Source organism: Monodelphis domestica, chromosome 4, assembly GCF_027887165.1.
Source record: "Monodelphis domestica isolate mMonDom1 chromosome 4, mMonDom1.pri, whole genome shotgun sequence".
Classification (NCBI taxonomy): Eukaryota; Metazoa; Chordata; class Mammalia; order Didelphimorphia; family Didelphidae; genus Monodelphis; species Monodelphis domestica.
In genome coordinates this window covers 303549912-303570117 of record NC_077230.1, presented here as the reverse complement: position 1 = coordinate 303570117, position 20206 = coordinate 303549912, and the positions used below count along the sequence as shown (strand labels likewise).

At 38.8% G+C, this 20206-nt stretch overlaps 1 protein-coding gene across 1 annotated transcript in view; it reads right to left on the bottom strand.

Moving 5' to 3' along the window:
• Positions 1 to 13174, bottom strand: part of B3GLCT (beta 3-glucosyltransferase) — a 145246-nt gene extending 132072 nt beyond the window's left edge. The window contains exon 1 of the mRNA XM_007495278.3: positions 12614 to 13174. Coding sequence (XP_007495340.2) covers positions 12614 to 12680 — 67 coding nt within the window. The 5' untranslated portion in view covers positions 12681 to 13174. The remainder of the gene's footprint in view (positions 1 to 12613) is intronic.
• Between the last annotated feature and the right edge of the window lie 7032 nt (positions 13175 to 20206).

Genomic DNA, 20206 nt, shown 5'->3' with positions numbered 1-20206 from the left:
AGTTAATTATAAAAGGGGAAAGGACCTGCTTGTACAAAAATATTTATAGCAGCTCTTTTTATACTGGCAAAGAATTGGAAATTGAGGGGATATCCATCAATTAGAGAATGGCTGAACTAATTATGGTACATGTTGGTGATGGAATACTATTGTGCTATAAGAAATGATAAGCAAGATGATTTCAGAAAAAGCTGGAAAGATCTGCAGACACTAATGTAGAGTGAAATAAAGAGAACTGGGAGGCTATTGCACACAATAACAACAATATTGGATGATGATTATCGGTGAAAACTTGGCTACTCTCAGCAAAGCAATGATCCGGGACAATCCTGAAAGACTTTATGACAAGAAAACTATCCACTTCCAAAGAACTGTTGGAGTCCTCTTTCAAATCAGTATATTTATGGTTTTATTTGGCAAGGACCAATAAGGAAGTGTGTTTTACATGGCAAAAATAATTTTTTAAACTAAAAAAAAGAAAAGAAAAAGAAGAAATTTCCACCCAAACATGGCAGTTTTGTTCTCTGGGACTGAGATGAACAAGTTAAATCAGACAGACTATTAGATACTTAAAGACAGTTGTTAAGTCTACCCTGCTCCATTTTCTCTTCTGGATAAATGTTCCCCAGTCTCTTTAACCGCATTTCTAAGATTATGGCACAATGAAAATGCCCTTTACCCTCCTAGATACATTCCAGCTTATGTAAGACCCAGACCTAAATGCAGTACTCTATATGTGGAGTAAAAGCTAGTGGTGTCATTACCTTCCTTGTTTCAAAACCTATGCCTTTCAACATGGTCTACCCTTATTAAATTGCTTTTACCGACATATATTGAGTGTGTGAAGTCTAATGCAATAATTTCTGTCAAGGTGAAATCTAGAAGCCCCCAAACTTGTAGCTTAAAAAGAGTTAACTATCCCCAGTTTACTGAGTTTAAAGGTGAAAGCCCCAGGTTAGACCCTGCCTCTAGAGAGTTCTTCCCTGAGGGAAAATCCTACTTCAACAGTCTCAGACTAACAATAGACCTCAAAGTAGTTTGAGTGGGAATAGCTAATCCCAGCCCGGTTGAGTATCCCTTTGATCCCATTGGTTTCTCCCCTTAGGCCAAAATCCTTTACTAAGGTGGCCCAGCCCTAAACTGTATCTTTCCCTTTTGTGTCCATTGTAAAGCATCAGCCCCTCACTGTTATTCCTGTCTGGAACTCCACATTTTCCTTTATTACCTTAGTAAAGTCAATCAACTGTGCCACTCATTCTCAACCCCCAAATTTCACCTAGGAAGGTGAAAGCTCCCCAACTTTAATAGCTCCTGGGAATTGTCCAATCTAGCATGGTTGACTTTCCCAGGGGTCAGTGTCCAGAGAGCCACCAGAGTTCAATCCTGGGACTCTGCATAGACATGTGTAGAGGCCTACTATGGCACTGAACCCCTTTTACTTGATTAAAGAGTGGTTTTTCTGACTATTTAATAGTTCTGCATTTTTCTAAGTCAACATTTCAAAACTAAATTCACATTTTTTTAAAACAGTATAGCATTTATCCACTTTACTAAGATGGAAACTTCTTTTCTTTTCCAAGACCTTCGGATTCAACTAGATCCTTCCTGAAGAGCAGCAATGAATAGGAATCCTCTATCTCCTGATATCAAACCTAAATCTTCCTCTTAGCAAAGTCAACCCATTTCTCCAAGTCATACTGGGTAGTGAGTAGATAGAATTTGCTCCCCTCCCCGCAGCTGGTCCCCCACCTACCAGTGTGGCTGGATGTCACGTGATTGCTCCAGAGGTCACAAGTGAAGAGCCTTAGGAACATGACCCAGAACTGAAAGTTACTGGTCCATGTTGAGAAAAAGGATAAAGGTGTAGAGTGAGACATGCGAGACATGCCCACTCTCTCTATTCCCTTGGAAGCAGTGGGGAAGGACCATGGCTGAGCAAGGAAGCCAGCGATGTGGAGAAACATGTGGTCAGATTTAGGTTAGATTAGACTTAAATCTCTACATATCTGCTTTCTCTATTTCAGGTGATTATTAATAAACTCTATGAAAAACAAGAACCTGGAGTTATTTATTTAAATCTAACAGTCGTACCAAGAAGGATAAATCTAATCCCTCTTCTACCCCATAAATTCTTTAAGACAATCATATTTTCTCCAATTTTTCTGCAGACTAAACACCTCCACTTCCCTAAGTCTGCCTTTTCCTTACCTAGTTTTCCTTTTCTAGATACTCTCTAGGTTATCAATATTCTTCCTAAAATGTGGTGCCATGACTGAATTCAAAATTCCAGCTGTGAACTGCCCAGGGCATAGTATAGAGGAGCTAAGATCTCTTTATTCCTGGAATTTATTTGCTTTGTTGGCTATTGTGTTACTTTACTAATTCATGAAACTGAACTTTTTAATTCACATGGAAAGCTTTATATTTATTTCTATTAAATTGTATCTTATTTGGTTCCCCCAAATGTTCTAGTCTAGGGTATACTTCTATATAATTAAAATTTGAGGGACTTCAAGGAGCCAGTTATCCATTGGTTTGAGATCCCCAGCCTAAATCTACTCAAAACGTGCTTTAAACTGAAAAAACAAGAAGAAGACTACCCATTTGTATACCTATACATCCATCAGCCTAGATACTATCCAGAGGGGAGACAATCCAAAAATATCTAAGAGACAAAATCCAAAAACAGAAGCCAATAACAAAACAAAGGGCTTCAGATGTCTACACCAAAATCCAGAAAGTAACAAAAAAGAGGAACTAGAAATTCTAACGCAGAGGGCAATCTGACTTTATAAACATCACTAAGATAAGGTAGGATGACCACCATGAATGGAAGAAGGAACTCTAACACTATATTTTAAAAGGAAAAGAACAAGTAAAATTGCAGGGGTTGGAATAGGGAAAGAAGGATAGCTTTGCATATCAATTCATTAATCAATTAAGTATATTAAACACTCTAATAAGCTAGGTACTATACTGGAGATATGTGTCAATAATGAATTATATCAAAAAGATAAAGAAATTCAGAAACAAGAAGGAAAGGATGAGCATGTTGGAGTATATTTGGGTGAAGATCAGTGTAGAAATAAGCAATACTGTCATCTGAGTGCATTACAGATTACCTAGACAGAAAGAGGAAATGGATGAGAAGTTTGAGAAAGAATGCAAGCAGCACAGAGGCATGATGTATTAGTAACAGGGGATTTCAGTAATGGAGGATTTTTATTATCCAGACATCTGTGGGCATATTTCTTCTTCTCTCTCCCTCTCCCTCTTCCTCCTCCCGATTCCTTTCTTTTCCCCCAATCTCACTGCCAAAAGAAAAAACCGCAAATCATTTCTTGATTTGTCAGAATGATAATTTAATTTTTCAAAAGGTAGAGAAACCAATAAAATAAGAATCTATTCTGGATCTGATTCTCACTAATAATAAATAACTGACCACTGTAGTGGAAATATTGGGAACATGAATGGAAGTTTCCAACACAGAATATGCGAAAGATGAGAGAAAAGCTGGGCACAGTCTGACATGTACCTTAGATTTTAAGAAAAGAGATTTCAAAAAGTTCAGAGAAAGAATAAATAGGAACGTATACCCTAACATTCAGTGTGAAAAGTCACTCCAGGAAGAATTGGAAACACAAGAATGAAATCAGAAGATCCTGGACTTAGAACTAGAAATGACAATAGAGGCTACTGAATCTAATTCCCTCCTTTACAGATGAGGAAACTGAGGTAGACAGAGGTTATGCAATTCATCTAGGGTCTGAGATAGAATTTTGTATAATTTTCATAAAATCCAAGATTTAAGAAAATTTTGAGAAATTTCAAGAAAAGCTCACTAACTCCTCAAATAAAGAAAGTGAACTGTTTAAAGAAAGTGCCATAAAGAAAGCTACACTGCATCAGAAGATCCAGAATGAACTTTGGGGTATAATGGACTCACCTGGAGGGGGTTGAACACACTTATTCTGATTGTAAACTCTTATGACAAAGGGGATTGCCTCCTAATTGGCTTTTTGTCAATGTGCCTAGCAAACATTGGTTTTGCTTGCTCTCTTCTACTTCCCTCTTATCTCCAACTATTGTAGTTTCCTCTTAGAAAATGCAATATTGTATGCACCTTTAGCTAGAAGATCTTTAGAGGTATAAGCTATACTAGACTCCCAAAGAATCACAGGGGGGTTGTGAAGATAGGATTAACTCTCCCCTTGTCTATTTTTAGCTAATCAAATCAAGCAATAAAAGTACCCCTACTTACTATTAAGTATGAGAGTTCACAAGTCACAAGAGTGACAACTCCAAAGGTCACTGCCCCCACACTCCCTGCAGTGCTAGTGAAATTGAAAGACAGTCATTGGTTTCAGTGACGAAGGAGGAGTGACAGGAAATGATGGGGGAAAAGAGGTATAAAAAGAGATTAACATGGTCTAGCATTTTCATTCCCTTGTGGTGTTTGGAGAGATTGCTTCCGGAGATCCTTGGCTTGGAAGAGACCTTTTCTCTGGATCCTGTGTTAGCTTGCACGGTGAATGGAACTCTGGCTGAAGACAACACCAGGACTTCTGGCTGAGGATTACCGGGGAATCCACATGGGGACAAGAGATGTGAGGAAGCCTCTGCAGGACTGAGCCTCACTTCACCAGAGAAGGGCTAGTAGGCTTGTTAAAATCTGTCTCTTTAGCTACATTTTTCCACTTTCACTCTTTCCACCACTTTTTAAATAAAGCTAAAAGTCATTTTGACTTAAGCTATAATATTTTAAATTCAGCAACCACAATATTACTTTATAACTATCATATTTAGCATAAAGCCTAAATTTAAACTCTTACAATTTGAACATAAATCTTCCTGACTACAAGTCTAGTGCCTTATCTATCAGGATAAACAAGGAATTATAGATTGTTAATTTTATGGTTGGACTGAGTATTATTTAATTGGTAGCCAGGGATTTAATTACTACATCCCAAAAATGAATTATTAAAGTCAAATAGTATTTATGGTAATTTATTTTACAATAGAGAGAAGTTATTAAGGAAGAGAAGAAAAGGAGAGAGAAACCACACCTATACCTTGTCATTAACCAATGGTAATCATCCCTATGTACTGTGTATATTTGCATATAAATAGGGCCCAGCCAGCTCCGCTTTTCTCTCTTCTGCTCTTCCTCCCTTCCAGCTCGCACTGATGCCTGTCTTTGTTGGAGCCTGGCCAAAGGCCAGGCTCCATCTTTAATCTTTCTCTATCATCTCTCCAACCTGTGTGGTATTGAATCTGGATCTCTGGACTGGTAAAAGCCTTCAGAAGGGTCCTTTGATCAGAGCTTGGCTGTGGCTCATTGATAATTAATAAAGACTCATTCCTGCCACGTCATATCTCTACTTCGACTCCGTCATCCCCCTCATGGTATCTAAAACTTCTATCCTTTCTCTATCTTCCTACCTTAAAGCTTCTCTCTCCCCTCTGAGGAAGCTTTAGAGCTAAAGAAGAAAATCAAAGATGAGCTAGGATGCAGAGAAAAGTTTGCAAAGAAGAAGGACTGCTCAACTTTTATTTTGCTTCAGTTTTCTCTGCCAAACAGAAGGATCTTTGAACTGGAAAGGGCAGAACAAAAATCGCCAATAGAAAGTTGTTATTAAAGACAAGTTAATAATGAGAGAATTTGGCTGTCCTTTGCTAAGTCCAAGTCACCAAACCCAAAAGAACTACATCCTAGGGTACTGAAAGAACTGGCAGTGTGGTAACTATGCGACTTATGGCCAAAGATCCTTGAAAAATCATGGAGAGCAGAAAAAGTAGTACATTGAAGAATGGCCAAACAAAGTCAGTAAGAATCTGCAAACTCTAAGAGAGTAAGCTTGACTTTGATTCCTAAAATAAAGGGAAAAAAATTAGAATGCATTATTAAAGGAATGATTTGTAAATATCTAGAAAAGGAAGCTGTGATCACAATGGGCCAGCTTGACTTCATTAAGAATAGAGTCATTCTGTGAGGCAGCTAAATGGCTCGATGGATTAAAAGTCAGGCCTAGAACAAATCTGGCCTCAGTCACACACTTCCTAACTGTGTGACCATGGACATGTCACTTAACCCCCACTGCCTAGCCCTTACCACTCTTCTACCTTGGAAATAATACACATTTTTGATTCTAAGATGGAAGGTAAGGATTAAAAAAAAAAATAGTCATTGTAGATCAGAGGACTTTAATGTGTATATGTGGATAGATTTCCAGTGATCTGAGAATTTGGATAAGGAAAAAATATATCTTTACTGAAATTTAGTTATTTTCTTCAATTATTTAAAAACTATTCTGAAAAGAGAGCAGAAAAGGGGTTGATGAAACAAAATGAGCTAAGAATCTCAGATCTAGTCTAACCTAATTTTCTCGTATATTAAGGTCCCTTGATGATAAGTAAGCCATTGACATTTTTTTAATTAAATATTTCACATAGGCTTTCATGTTATTCTTGTGGAAAAGATGGAGAGATGTGGGCTAGGCAATAGTACTATTAGATGTATTCATAACAGGGTGAATAGTCTGAACAAAAAAGTTATTAATATTTGGGGATGCTGTAGATATTACTTTATTTTATTAAATATTTTATATAGGCTCTTATGCTATTCTTGTGAAAAAGATGGAAAGACATGGACTAGACAACAGTATTATTAGATGTATTCAGAACAGGTTGTATAGACTGACCCAAAAGAATAGTTAGATAAGATTCTTTAAAAAGTCTTGAATGAATAGTGCACTAGGCTAAATTGAATAAGAAGAAAAAATTTTAAAGGGGTGAATGTAAACATCTTACATTTGGGTTCAAAAAATCAAGATGGGGAATGCATGGTTATACAATAATTTGAAAAAAGGTATGGAGGATTTAATATTGTAAGCTCAGTGAGAGTCCTGAGTCAACCATGTGATATGACTGACAAAAAAGCTAATTTAGTTTGCATTGCAAGAGAAATAATTTCCAAGATTAGGAAGGTAACAGATCCACCATACTTATCTTATTCAGAATATATATAGAACAATGAATCCAGTTTTGGACATCATATTTTAGAAAAGATATAAGTTGGTTTTTGTTCAGTCACATTTGACTCTATGCAACTCCACAGACTTTTGTCCATGGGATTTTTCTTGACAAAAATACTGGAGTGGTTTATCATTTCCTTCTCCATTATACTGTTTTATTTTACAGATGAGAAATTGAGTCGAATTGGAGTTAAGTGACTTGTTCAGGGTCATGCAGCTAATAAGTGTTTGAGGACAGATTTGAACTCAGATCTTCCTGTCTCCCAGCCCAGTATTCATCTACTATACCACCTACATGTCCACAAATGGGAAGAAGTTGAAGCGTATCCAAAAATGAAAACCAAAATGGTAAAGGATAGATTGATAAAACTGGGGATGTTTAACCTGGGGAAGAGAAAACTTGAATTTCAGGTATTTGAAGGATTGTCACCTGGAATTAAATTTATTTCACTTGGCCCCAGAAAGTAGAACTAAGACCAACTGGTGTTTTTAAGAGAAAAAATTAGGCTTGATATAAGAAAAAACTTACAAACATTAGAGCTTTCCAAAATTAAAATGGGCTGACTCAGGAGGTTGTGGGTTCCTCTCCATTTAAGATTTTCAAGAAGTGGGTGTCCTTTGCTGGACTGCAGAGATCTTGCTTTGTTCAGCAATATGGTGTACTAGATGATCTCTGAGATGCTCTTCAAATATGATTCTACTGAAAGCATCACCTGGGAGCTACGAGAACTGAACACAGGTCTATTCTCTGCTCAGTCACTTATTTGGAGCTTGGACAGGTCATTTACTTCTCTGTATCTCATTCACCTTAGAAACTAAGTATAATAATTTAAACCCTAGATGATTGGAATGTTGTGAAGATTAATTTGATGTAATATATAAAGAGCCCAGAGCTTCTTGCAGAAAAGCAAGATAACTAAAATATATAATCATTTGAGTTCCATGAAATATTCCTTTAGGAGGGGAAATTAGTCATATCCCTGGAAGAACATAACATTATTGTATTTTGTGAGGGTGAAAACCAGTTGAAGATTAATTATTTTAATAAGAAGGTTAATAAATTTTAATCTCATTTAATGGTACTTTTAATCATTCTTCTGTCAAAACTTGCAGCTATATAACAGTAATCACATAGATAAAATACTACTTCTTTTTTTCCACTGTGTCTACCACAAAGCATTTTGTAAACATATATTTTGAGGGAAAGTTTTAATCATTTTGCTTGGGCTGACACTTGGAAATAGTGTTAAGATAAATACTGTTTCTATTTTTACATTGCTTATACTTTCCGGTAGTTCCATTCAGGATATATATATATAAATATTAAGTTATCTCATGATTTCTGATTCCATACCTTTTCCCCATTGGGATGGACTTAGTAAAAAGCATATCAATTAGGGCTTTAGGTGAAAAGTAAGGATAAAAGGCAGGAAGACTAGGAGGAAGGAAGAGGCAGGCAGGAAGCAATTTTTAAGCAGGTATGGTATGACAGGCACTATACTAAACACTTTACTAATAATATCTCATTTAATCCTCATAACAACCCTGGAAAGTTGGTGTTATTATAACATCCTTTTTTACAGCTGAGGAAACTGAGGCATGTAACAGTCACACAGATGTTAAATATCTGGAGCTGTATTTGAATTCAGATCTTCCTGACTCCAGGTCCAGTTCCTTATTCATTGTGCCACCTAAGATGCCAATAAAAGGAAAGCTACTACCTTTTATTTTATCATTAATACTCTGATCTGGAAAAGCTTCTTATCACTTCAGAAATTAAATCCTATTAAATCCTATTGCCAATTAGTCCATTTATACATATACTTAGTACTTTGGTTTTTAAAATTCCCCAAATCTCCTTTCTTCTGAAATGCCTATCCTTTGGCATTCTCAAGTTTTTTGGTCACAGGATCCCTTTACACTCTTAAAAATTACTGAATTCCCATCTAAAGAGATGTTATTTATTTTGCTTGTATTAATCAATATTCAGTGTATTAATATTAAAATATCATAGTATTGTTATGATAATAGTTTTAATTAATCAAAACCTCTGAAAGGATCTTGAGAACCTTCTAGGGGCCCTGAACCATTTTTTGGTTCAGGAGCTTCCCCACCTTGACCCAGGATTGGTCATTATTGGAGCAGAAGTCTCTTGACTCACCCTGTCCTTCTTTCTTCTGGACCAGCAGAAACTCTGCTTTTAACAACTCTTAATAGGATTAAAGGGGCAGACAGTACAGTGGATGGAGCACAGGACCTGGAGTTAGGAAGACTCAACCTCCTGAGTTCAAACTTGATCTCAGACTCTTAACAGCTGTGTGACCCTGGGCAAGCCACTTAACCCTATTGGCCTCTGTTTCCTTATCTGCAAAAAGAGCTGGAGAAGGAAAGGGCAAATGGCTCCAAAATTTTTGTCAAGAAAATTCCAAATGGGATCACAAAGAGTCAGACTTGACTCTAAAAATAGATAAATAAATAAATGTTTTAAAAGACTGAATAATAGAATTAGAAAACTAAAAAGAGTCCAAAGCTGGTGGGGAAAAGGCACTGGAGCCTTGGAATTTCTCTGGGCTCCAAATCATAAGGATGAGATTTAAATACTGTCTTTGTTTACAGCTATTCTCAGTAGCTTGACAGGGACAGGGACAAACCATAGATAACATTTTAATTTACCAAGCTAACTCATTGCTAAATCAGTCAGGACATTTGTGCTATATTAAAAGAGTATGAATCAGTCTTCTAACATCCCCAGATCCCATCAACAGATGAATTAGGCCCCACCTCAAAAATTCCAGCAATCTTAGGCCCTACAATAAAAGTGAAGAAATTCAGCTGTATATTTCCACACTGGAGGAAGACATGGCATGGCTGAGGAAACATAACATTTGAATACATTAGATTTGCTTCTTCCTAATTGGGTAACCTTGGGCTAGTTACTGGCCACCTCTTAGTCAAGCAGTCAGTCAAAAATAATTTAAGAAGCACTTCCTATGTGATGTGCATTACACTGGAGATAGAAAGACAGAAGAGAGCCCTCTGCTCTCTAGGAGCACACAGTCTAATGCAGGTAGAAAACATTCAAACAAACCCCTATGTACTTATAAATTTTATTCAGTGTAAGAGAGATGTCATCTCAGAGGCAATTCAGGGGAAAAGAAGGACCAAGAAAGATGGAATTCGAGTTGAGTCTAGAAGGAAGCCAGGGAAGTCAAGAGTTCTCTCTACAATAAAATAGGGATCAAAACACTTGTACTACCTACCTTACAGTATTATTCTGAAGATCAAGAAACAATAGCTGTAAAGGCTTTAATAAATCCATATAAATGTCAGCCATTATGATGAACAAAAACCTTGCCCTAGTGGGAATTAGCTCTGCTTTATTCCTCTGTCAAAGCAACAATGCTATTTTCCAAAAGCTGGAATGTCTCACAAGTACTTTCTAACAGGTTTCACAGTTTTATTTATTGTGCTAATCAGACAATTTCAATAAAAGCACTCTTTCAAAGGCTGTTTAACATTCAATTGATTTTTAATATTTTTTGATATTTTAATTAAATTTAGGGAAAGCTTGTTTCCAACTGACTAGCTTACTAATGTTGAATTATATTTATATAAACATTTTATATACATATGTATTTCATAGTGTAACAATCTACCTCACAAGGTTAATGTGAGGAAAGCATTATATGAAGTCAGTTATTAGCAATATTACTAGTAGTAAAATTCATACTTGGAGTAGTACTAATAATAATAAATTTCCAGTTTCTTCCCCCTTCCTTATTCCATAGCCCTTTTCCTCTGTAACAGTAAGTTCTGGAAAAAAATAAAAGACCAATGACCAAACTAGCCACCTAGTCAGGTTCCTAAACTACCTGCATTATCATTCACAGGGAAAAGATAACAATAAAAAATATTCCCTTTCATTTAAGTGAAACAAATCTGATTTTCTTTCCTTCTTTCTACCCTCACAAAAAGCCTTCTCTACCCAAAGTATTATGTCAGTTTTAATTCTATTGTTGCTTAACTAATCATGCACGTTAACATTTAATTACAAATTAATCATCCTTCTATTATTTCACACTTACAGGATACCAGAAATAGTATATAGCAGAGATGAATGTAGTGCCTATCCAGGGAGTTGACAATCTAAGTAAAACAGGTCCAGTGGGCCGAAAAGTAGCAATGAGATTTTAAGCATTTTTCTAAACAGCACCATATTGCCATCGTTAAAAACTCAAGTTGCTGCATTTTTAAGGCTCAAACCAACCCGAGTCTGAAGCACACTAACACTTCTCTCTTCTATCACTAGCGCAGTGAAGGGGGGGGGGGGGGGGGGGGGGCGCGAGAGACCAGAAAACTGTCCTAATTTCTAGCATGGAAACAAATAATTTTTATTACTCTAAAAATAAATATTGCAAACTTTTCACCAATTTGTGACGGCAATATTCACAACCTTAATTTTTTTTTTCAACTTTTACCCTAGAATTTTATTTTTAAAATTCCCTCGGATTGGAAAGGAAGGTGGAAGCTGGAAGGGGGAGGGGAAAGAGGGGCGGTAATGTAGAATATTGCTAGAAACCATTATTTTATGAAAGGCGTCTCTAATTTCCAAAGACCTTACTTAGGAAGTTACCCCCTCCAGTTTTCCACTCCCCACCCCCACTTCCATTGGCATCTAGGTGACTATCTTCTCTCCTCCTCGGCCTTGGTATTAGGAACGCACGAATATCCCGGGGGTGGAGGGGGGATGTTTGGGGGAAAGCGCTCCCATAAGATCCCACAGAGAGTAAAAGGAACTCATTGCGGACCTAAGTACCATCATTTCAATGGGGCTCCTGCCAGTCCCTAGAACGAAGGCAGAAAGGGTTAAGAAGGGAGGGGACCCAAGGGCAGAGGGGCGTGGGGCTGAGCTTCAGGGAGAGAAGAGGTCCCTCCTGCTGTGGGGTGAATCATCTCCTCTCACCCAAATATCTGCCTCCAACTTACTGGGTGGGTGTAGAGGAGGGAGAAGGGAAGAAGGAAGGCGGAAAGGGGAGAATGGGGCGGGGATCACACAACCAGTTTCCCCTTTTAAAGTTTCTTGCAGTTCTACACTGACACCGGCGCTTGTGGTGGGACCAGGCACTCCCCCCTCCCGACTCTAAACCCAAGGTCAAGTTCTTTGGGGGGTGGAGAGGAGCGGGGGAAGAAGACAAGGAGTGAGGGGGGAAGGGTATATCCCGGGTAAGGAAGACTGGACCCAGCAGCTTGGGGCTGGAGGAAGAGGGCAGCGGAGGCAGTGGTGGTGGCCAGGCTAGCCCGGGGGAGTTGCGCTGGTGGGCTGTACTTGGGAGCAGTGGGACCGGTAGAGTTTCCCCCCAACCCCCGCACCACCCCAGGCAGCCAGGGTAGGAGAGAAAGGACCAGATGGGACGGCCAACAGTCCTGGAAGCCCGGCAGCACTGCCCCCGAGAGCGCAGGGCTCGGCGCCTTCCATGCTCCCTCCCAGGGCTCCGGGGCTGGGCAGGAAGCGAGCCCCGGGACCCCGCCTCCTCTTCCCGCTCCCTCCTCGCCCCTGCCCGGGGCCGCCCGCTACTTACCCAGGGAGCAGGTAAGAAGCGCTAGCACAGCCGGGACACCGAGCAGGCTGCGAGCGAGTGGCTGCATCCCCACGCCTATAGCTGCACTCTCCACCAGTCCGCGGAGTCGGAGTCTGCAGATAGGGGCACTTGGGACTGAAGCTCGAGCTGCGCGACAGTGCCCGTGGCTGTGGCTGTGGCAGAGGCAGTGGCAGTGGCAGGGACCGCTGCTGCTGCTGCTGCTGCTGCTGCTGAGCCGTCTCCGCCCGCTCGCCGCCTCCTCTCGGCCGGGTCTGGATGCGCCCTCTAGCGGCAGTCAGAAGGAGGGCGTCCCCTTTGAATCCCCCCAACTCCTGGCCCGAGGCTCCGGGCAGCGGCAGCCGCGGAGCCCCCCAGGATGAGGCGGGAAGTCTAGGGACCGTAGGGCGCACTTCTGTTAGATTCTTAACCCCTTCTTGTACCGACTCTCCTTTCCTCGGCCGGCCCAAAGTCTCTGGGCATCCCAAGGTTCTACTTTTGTTCTCACGTGCGCGCAGCTCACTCCCTTTACTCTTTCCCCAGCCCTCCCTTCTCCAGTGCTAACCGAACAGCTCCACTTCTTACCCCGGATGTGGCTTGGGAGGGGAGGGGGGGTAGGAAAAAGGGAGAGGGGGACGGGAAGGAGGTGGGATGAAAGAGAATCGTTTCTCTCTTCTGCTATAAAATCAATAATGCACTCTTTAATTCTGTTGGCCGCAGTGTTCTACTTTGATTAAGGTACTTTTAATCAGCTCGACTAATTTACTTAATATCCCTTTCTTAAATTGGAAATTGGCCAATAGTTGGGAGCCTGCAGTTCTGCTTTTTTAATAGAAGAATCTTAAACGATTTTTAAAGTGTTTAAATTTTAAAACATTTTATCAGTGTTTTTAGGACTGATTTTAAAGTGATTTTAAATACATTCTAATAAGGAAAAATTAGCCGTTTTCAAAATACTATAGAAATACTGGGTAAATACACATTTTTCAGTTTTAAAAAAAGAGGCATAGATTAAAGTCTCTAAGTAAAGGCTCATTCTGAAAATAAGTGAGCATAACAACAATAACTAGCACTTATAGAGTGTTTGCAAAGCACTTTACAGATATTATATCATTTGATCCTCATAATATTCCTGGAAAGTAGGTACTATTATTATCTCCTTTTTACAAATGGAGAAACCGAGGCAGGCAGAAGTTAAATGACTTGTCCAGGGTCATACGACTAGTGTAGGAAGCAGGATTTTACTACTGGCCTTTTGGGTTCCAAGTCCAACTCTTTGCATACTAAAACCCTGAAAGAGTTACTGCAACCCCAAAATCCATCTGTAAGCGCATACTCTGAAATGTGGAAAGGAACCAAAGAGGTTCCACTCTTGTATTATTACATTGTATTACATTACATTGTATTACATTTTTGTGCATAACAAACATAATAGAATTAATATGATGATAATAGCTACAAGTGAAAACTTGGGGAGCCAAATTTATGTTCTTTTAGCCCCAAGATGCAACAGGGAACTTGATCAAGCCCCTCTCATCCCACTAAGCTGTAACAAGTTATTCAGTTTTTCCACTGGGCCCGGAGGGACTTGCCTACCCCTTCAAAGAACTACCCTGTCTCTGACCCTAGTGAAGATGGTAGGAGCAAAACCTTTTCTGAGGTGGCCTGGCACTGGATCTGTAGGAGGATCTTGAGTACCTCCGAAACCTAGAACCTTTGAATAGATGGGAAAAAGGGAAGAAGGAATGTTTGAACTGGGAGGAGCAAGTTCCCCATTCAAAATAAGATTCCCTCTACTACCAGAGGGCACTAGTTGCACCTACAATAACTTAGGGTAATACCCATATGTTCCATAATTTCTGATTAAATAAAAATTCAGATTAAAAAAAGCAAATGGATGCAAATTAGGACTATTTTCTACAAGTGCCTGTCCCAAATATATTTGCAGTTTTGTTATTCCTTACTTTCAAGAAAATATCCTAAAGTATTATATTGTCTACTGCTTCACCCTATTAATATAAGTTCTCATTACCAATCACTTGGACTATTGCAATAGACTCCTTACAGGTCTTCTAACTTCCACTGCCCTCCTTCCCCACCTCCTTTTCTCTCATTGAGCCCACAAAATGCTGTAAAAGAAATCTTTCTTATGCATACATCTGACCATGATAGCCCTCTGCTTTAAAGGTTTCATTGACTCCCGACTACATCAAATTAAATTTCAACTCCTTTGCCTTGAATTCGAGATCCTTAACAACCTGATACCATACTACTTTTCCAACCTTATTTCATATTACTGATTTCTTTATACTCACTATTCAACCAAACTGTTTAACTTTCTATTCTTCAATATGCACCATGCTCTCCTGACTCTGTTTTCATTCAGGATGTTTTGTATGCCTGAAATGCTTACCTTGTTTCTCTTTGTCTACAAGAGGCGAAGATATTCTTGATATTCTTTAAATCCCAAAGCATATGTCATATCTTCCAGAAAAACATCCCAGAATTCTGCTGTACATTAACAACTTTTTCACCGCTATCAGTACTTCCCCTTCCCATAGCACAATTTGATCAAATCATGGTAGCTACTTATATTGGTGTCTTACTCCTTACTAGGCTGAAGTTTCTTGAGGACAGAGGTCATTTAAAAAATGTTGTCCCTAGAATGGTACTTCACATGCACTAGGTATTGTTTCAATGTTGATGTATAGCAAATATTTACAAAGAATTAGAAATAGAGTACTGATTTTGAAGAACTTGCTTACCTGTTAGCGTTTTCCAACTATCTAACAATTGCTTATTAGTATTAACTAATATTTATGGTGACAGAGTGATATTATCTACTAGAAAAAAATATGGGAAACTGGGTCGTGAAGACAACTAAAAGAGAGAGCCATGTTGTTTACGGAGTGTTTGCAAAGCTTACCCTTGTGTTCCTTCTTCTTTCAGACACAGATAAATGACATATTACAAAATTCTATAACTTGAAAGAAACAAACTACTAGCTATCACTATTACTCTGTCATAAGATAAATGGACTTGCTAAGGGTTCTCCCTCCCATGAACAAGAATAGAGTGTTTACTAGAATAAAGTGTTCACTAAGATATATATAGATTCCATGACAAAGAGCTCCATGAAATCCTCTGGTAATAGCCCTTTTTTTGCGACCTATATAACTAAGTTCCCTTAGTACAAAAGAGCACTATGCCCCATTTGGGGAATTAAAAGGATTCTTGCTCATACCCTTTCAATATTAGAAGAGAGAAGGGAAAGTGTTGAAAAACTTCTAAAAAGTATCTACTACTCTGAGTTAGAAAACCTGCCTGTTCATCACACTTCAGTGGGATACCAAGATGAAATTCAATTCAACATATATTAGGTATCTACTAGAAACAAGTCACTACCTAGGCAATGAGTATTCAAAGATGGAAAATAATAGTGCCTGCCCTCAAAGAGTGGGTCATCTAATAAAAGAATCCTTTGACTAGCAAACATGAACTAGATAGTCTACATATCTCGAGTTTCTTTTAATTTTTTCTTATTTAGTACCTTTCCAATATGGGTAACAGCATTGCTATAAATCGACCACAAATTCAGCTCAATAATATTTCAATATGATAATGATTTATATAAAAGTATAACTATAAAAACAATAGTTTTCAACCTGAAGAAGCTGAAGTTTATAACATTACTTCATCACAGGGGACTTGCCAGTAGGGATCCAGCCCTTTAGGCATTCATTGCTCCTAGTGAAAATTTGATGATCCTGCCTGTAGAGGTCATTGGTGAAAAGGCAGCCCTTCAAATCTGAGCTGAACAGGTATTCCACAGCTACTTCCTGCTGGATTACTTGAAGGAGACAAATGCTTTGGAACTGGGTGTGTGTAAAGGTTCCAGCAGGGAAAATCTCCATCTCTTCTATGGTGGTAAGTAGGCAAGAACCTTGGTAAATCTCCAGGTAGAGAGAGAAAGAGGTAGCTGCAGGGTGCCATAGCTCTGCATCTGAGCTTCCAGGTAGCCACGAAGCCATGGCTGTCTCAGTTTCCTTTGTCCCCATTGTGTCCAGGCTATCCTTAATTTAAGTGAATGAATATTAAAGATAGAACAGACCAAATTACAACTTTGTAAGCCTAAAAGAACAACCAGAGGTCCTGTAGTTGAAGGGCACTGTCTGTCCGGAGCCACAGCACCCAAAGTGGGTGAGGTGTCAGTCCTGGAGAAGGAGCTGCTTGACCTCATCCAGCAGAGAATTCACTCAGCAACTGAGAGTGCATCTTGCAAACAAGAGAGCAGATCATCTCTTAAGTATTCCAGAACCACAAGTGAGCATGGAGACTTGGAGAAGGACAGGAGGAGGAGAAAATGGTTTGTAGCCACCGTTATAAGTTTGATCCTGCTCTCCCAGGAACCACGTAGGTATAGAAGAGTGAACCCAGAGCCTGTGTTACACTTTGGGTTTCTAGAGAATGCTATAGAAAGGGCAGCTTTGTAGAGGTGTGGAGAGAGAGCCTAGAGACCTGAGGTACTAGGTTTAAATCTGGTCTCAGACATTTCCTAGCCATATGACCTTAGGCAAGTCACTTAACGCTAATTACCCAGCCCTTACTGTTCTTCAGCCATGGAACTGATACTTGGTATGGATTCTAAGAGGGGAAGTAAGGATTAAAAAAAATACTCTAGACAGCTCAAATTTTATTGTTTTGGGTGTTACGAGAATGGAGCAGTCTACCCAAATTGTGTTGGTGTCATTAGTGATAGTCCCTAAAAAGCTGTTAGAATGTTTTAAAAAATAACTTCTATACTTAGATTCTTGGTTTAAAAGTTTAAAACTAATTAGCCATTAACTTGTTAATTTGCAAAAGTGTGTCCTAGAGGAATTTCATATGTTCTTATGCTTTAGTGGTTATATTTTCATTTAACTGTCATCTCTCTTCTCCAGCATCCCTCCTCTTCCTTCTATAACTACTGCTATTACTACTACTGCTGCTGCTGTTGCTGCTACTAGCTAACATTTATACTGTGCCTACTATATGCCAGGCATAGAGCTAAGCACTTTCCAAATATTATTCACTTGATCTTCACAACCACGCTGTGAAGTTGGTACTATTATACCTCATTTTAGAGGAAACTAATGCAGACAGAGGTTAAATGACCTTCCCAGGGTCACACAGCTTGTAAGTATCTGAGACTGGATCTGAACTCCCGTCTTCTTGACTCCAAGCCAGCGCTCTATCCACGGGGCCACCCAGCTGTTTATAGGTAGCCACAACCAATCTGTCAACTCAGGATGTTCTGTATTTCAGTGTACTGATGATTTCATCAAATGCACACCAATATTCATTTCTATAGTGCATATTATAACTCATCTTCATATTCTCACCTGGCTTTGGTACAGAATTTTTCATCAACAAAATACCATAGTTTAACAGAAGTGTATGCCCATGAATTGGGAATAAATGAACAAATGGTAGTACATGGAGGGATGTAATGGGAACTAATGGACTGTAAGAAACAAGAAGCAGGAGGAATTAAGAGAAAAAAATCAACATAGGAAAAGTCAAATGAATAAAGTAGAGGACAATATACAGAAGGGCTAGAAGGGTATAATCCAATACAACACTGAAATGGCAGCCAGATTCTAGTTGTAATTAATAATCTTGGTCCCAGAAAAATAGATAATGAAATATAACTCCCTCCTCTCAATAGACAAGTTTTTATTTTTGTTCTTTTTATTTGTTTGGGAGGGGAAGGATACATGTATATAGTTTAGCATATGCTGTTGTTTGGGTTTGGTTAAATGTTTTTTTGTTGTTAAAAGGCCCAAAGTATGGGGACAGGTGGGACATGGTGTAAAGGCCACTATACTAGAAAGTGACTTTTTTTTTTAAACCCTCCCCTTCTAGCTTAGAATCAATACCTTGTATTGGTTCCAAGGCAGAAGAGCAGTAAAGGCTAAGCAATGAAGGTTAAGTGACTTGCCCAGGATCACATAGTTAGGAAGTATCTGAGGCTACATTTGAACCCAGGACCTCAAATCTCTAGGCCTGGCTTTCAATCCATTAAGCCACCTAGCTGCCCCTGGAAGTGACATTTTAAAACAAAAGTTACCAGTAAAACTTTTTTTTCCCCTTTCATATGATAACTGGAATGATCTTTCATTTCCATCCTTAAACTGCTAGTTCTAATCTATCCTTCAATGTTGACCCCAACCTTAAATATCTATGCTAAATTTTAGACTAATTCCACATGTGATCAGATAATCATTTATCAAAAATGTAAATGGAATTTCTATATGAGGTAATTGGGAAACCAAACTATATAACTGTTTGGGCACCTTCCATTTCCAAAAATTTATTATGAGATTCTATGATTACATTTTTTTTTGCTCTAGGACTAACCTTTCTAATAGTTAAAACCTGTTCCCTGCCCCCCCCTCCCAAAAAAAAACAACATCCCACCACCTAGTAATGATGCTTAAGTTCTGCCATTAGAGAGATTTATTAGCTTGGATACAGAAGGTGCATGGAGCTGTGCATGGTGTGCTAAGCCTGTAATCAGGAAGATTTGAATTCAAACACATCCTTTGAGACTTCCTAGCTTTGTGACCTTTGATAAGTCTCTTAATGTCTATCTGCCTCAATTTCCCTATAGGTAAAATGGAGATGATGTTAGTAATATAATTATATAATAATAATAACCTACTTTTCAGGACTATTGTGAAGATCAAATGAAATAATATTTGTAAAGCATTTTACAAACCTTAGAAGTGCTCTATAAATGCTAGCTTTGTAGGCCTTATGACCTGTAAAAATGAAAAAATCTGAAAGGGTCACATGATAAACTAGTAACAGTGATTAAAGTCTTAAAATGACTTAGTTTAATTAGAGATTTTATTGTGAAGATGCCTACCTGGCCAGTTCAGTTTGCTAGAATGGGGACTAGTAGAGGCAGAAAGGGAGGAAAAACAGACTTTACAACTATAAAGGAAGACATTAGTTCCCATAAATACATCTGAAAAGAATCATTTTATAAGCATAGCTCATAGTATAGAATACTCAAGTAGGAGTCATCAAGAAACCAGGGGAGTACAGGATAAGGAAGTTGAACCAGGAGGATTTTGATCATTTCTGTTACATGTTTCAGGAACCAGGATAGCTTTAATATACCTAAAATGCCAAATAACACCAACCTGCTATTTTAATCAATAAACATCGACAATTAGTGGACCTGATCTGGAGGAGAGTCTAGCAAAAGAGACAGAGAAGGTAGAACACCAGGAGAGAGCGGTAACCCAAAAACCTAGAGAGAAGAGGGCCTCCAAATGGAGAGGGTGATCAATGTTGTCAAAAACTGCAGAGAGGTCAAGAAGAATAAGGGTAGAATAATGGCTGTAGGGTTGGCAACTAAGAAATCATTGGTGACTTTGGGGAGAGCAGTTTCAGTGGAATGGTGAGACGTGAAGCCAGATTATTAGGGGTTAAGAAAAGAGTGAAAGAAGAGAAAGGTACCTATGGAAGATAGCTCTTTCAAAGAATGTAGCGATAAAGGGCAGAAAAAATATAGGAATATAGTTATCTGGGATGGAAGGATGAAGT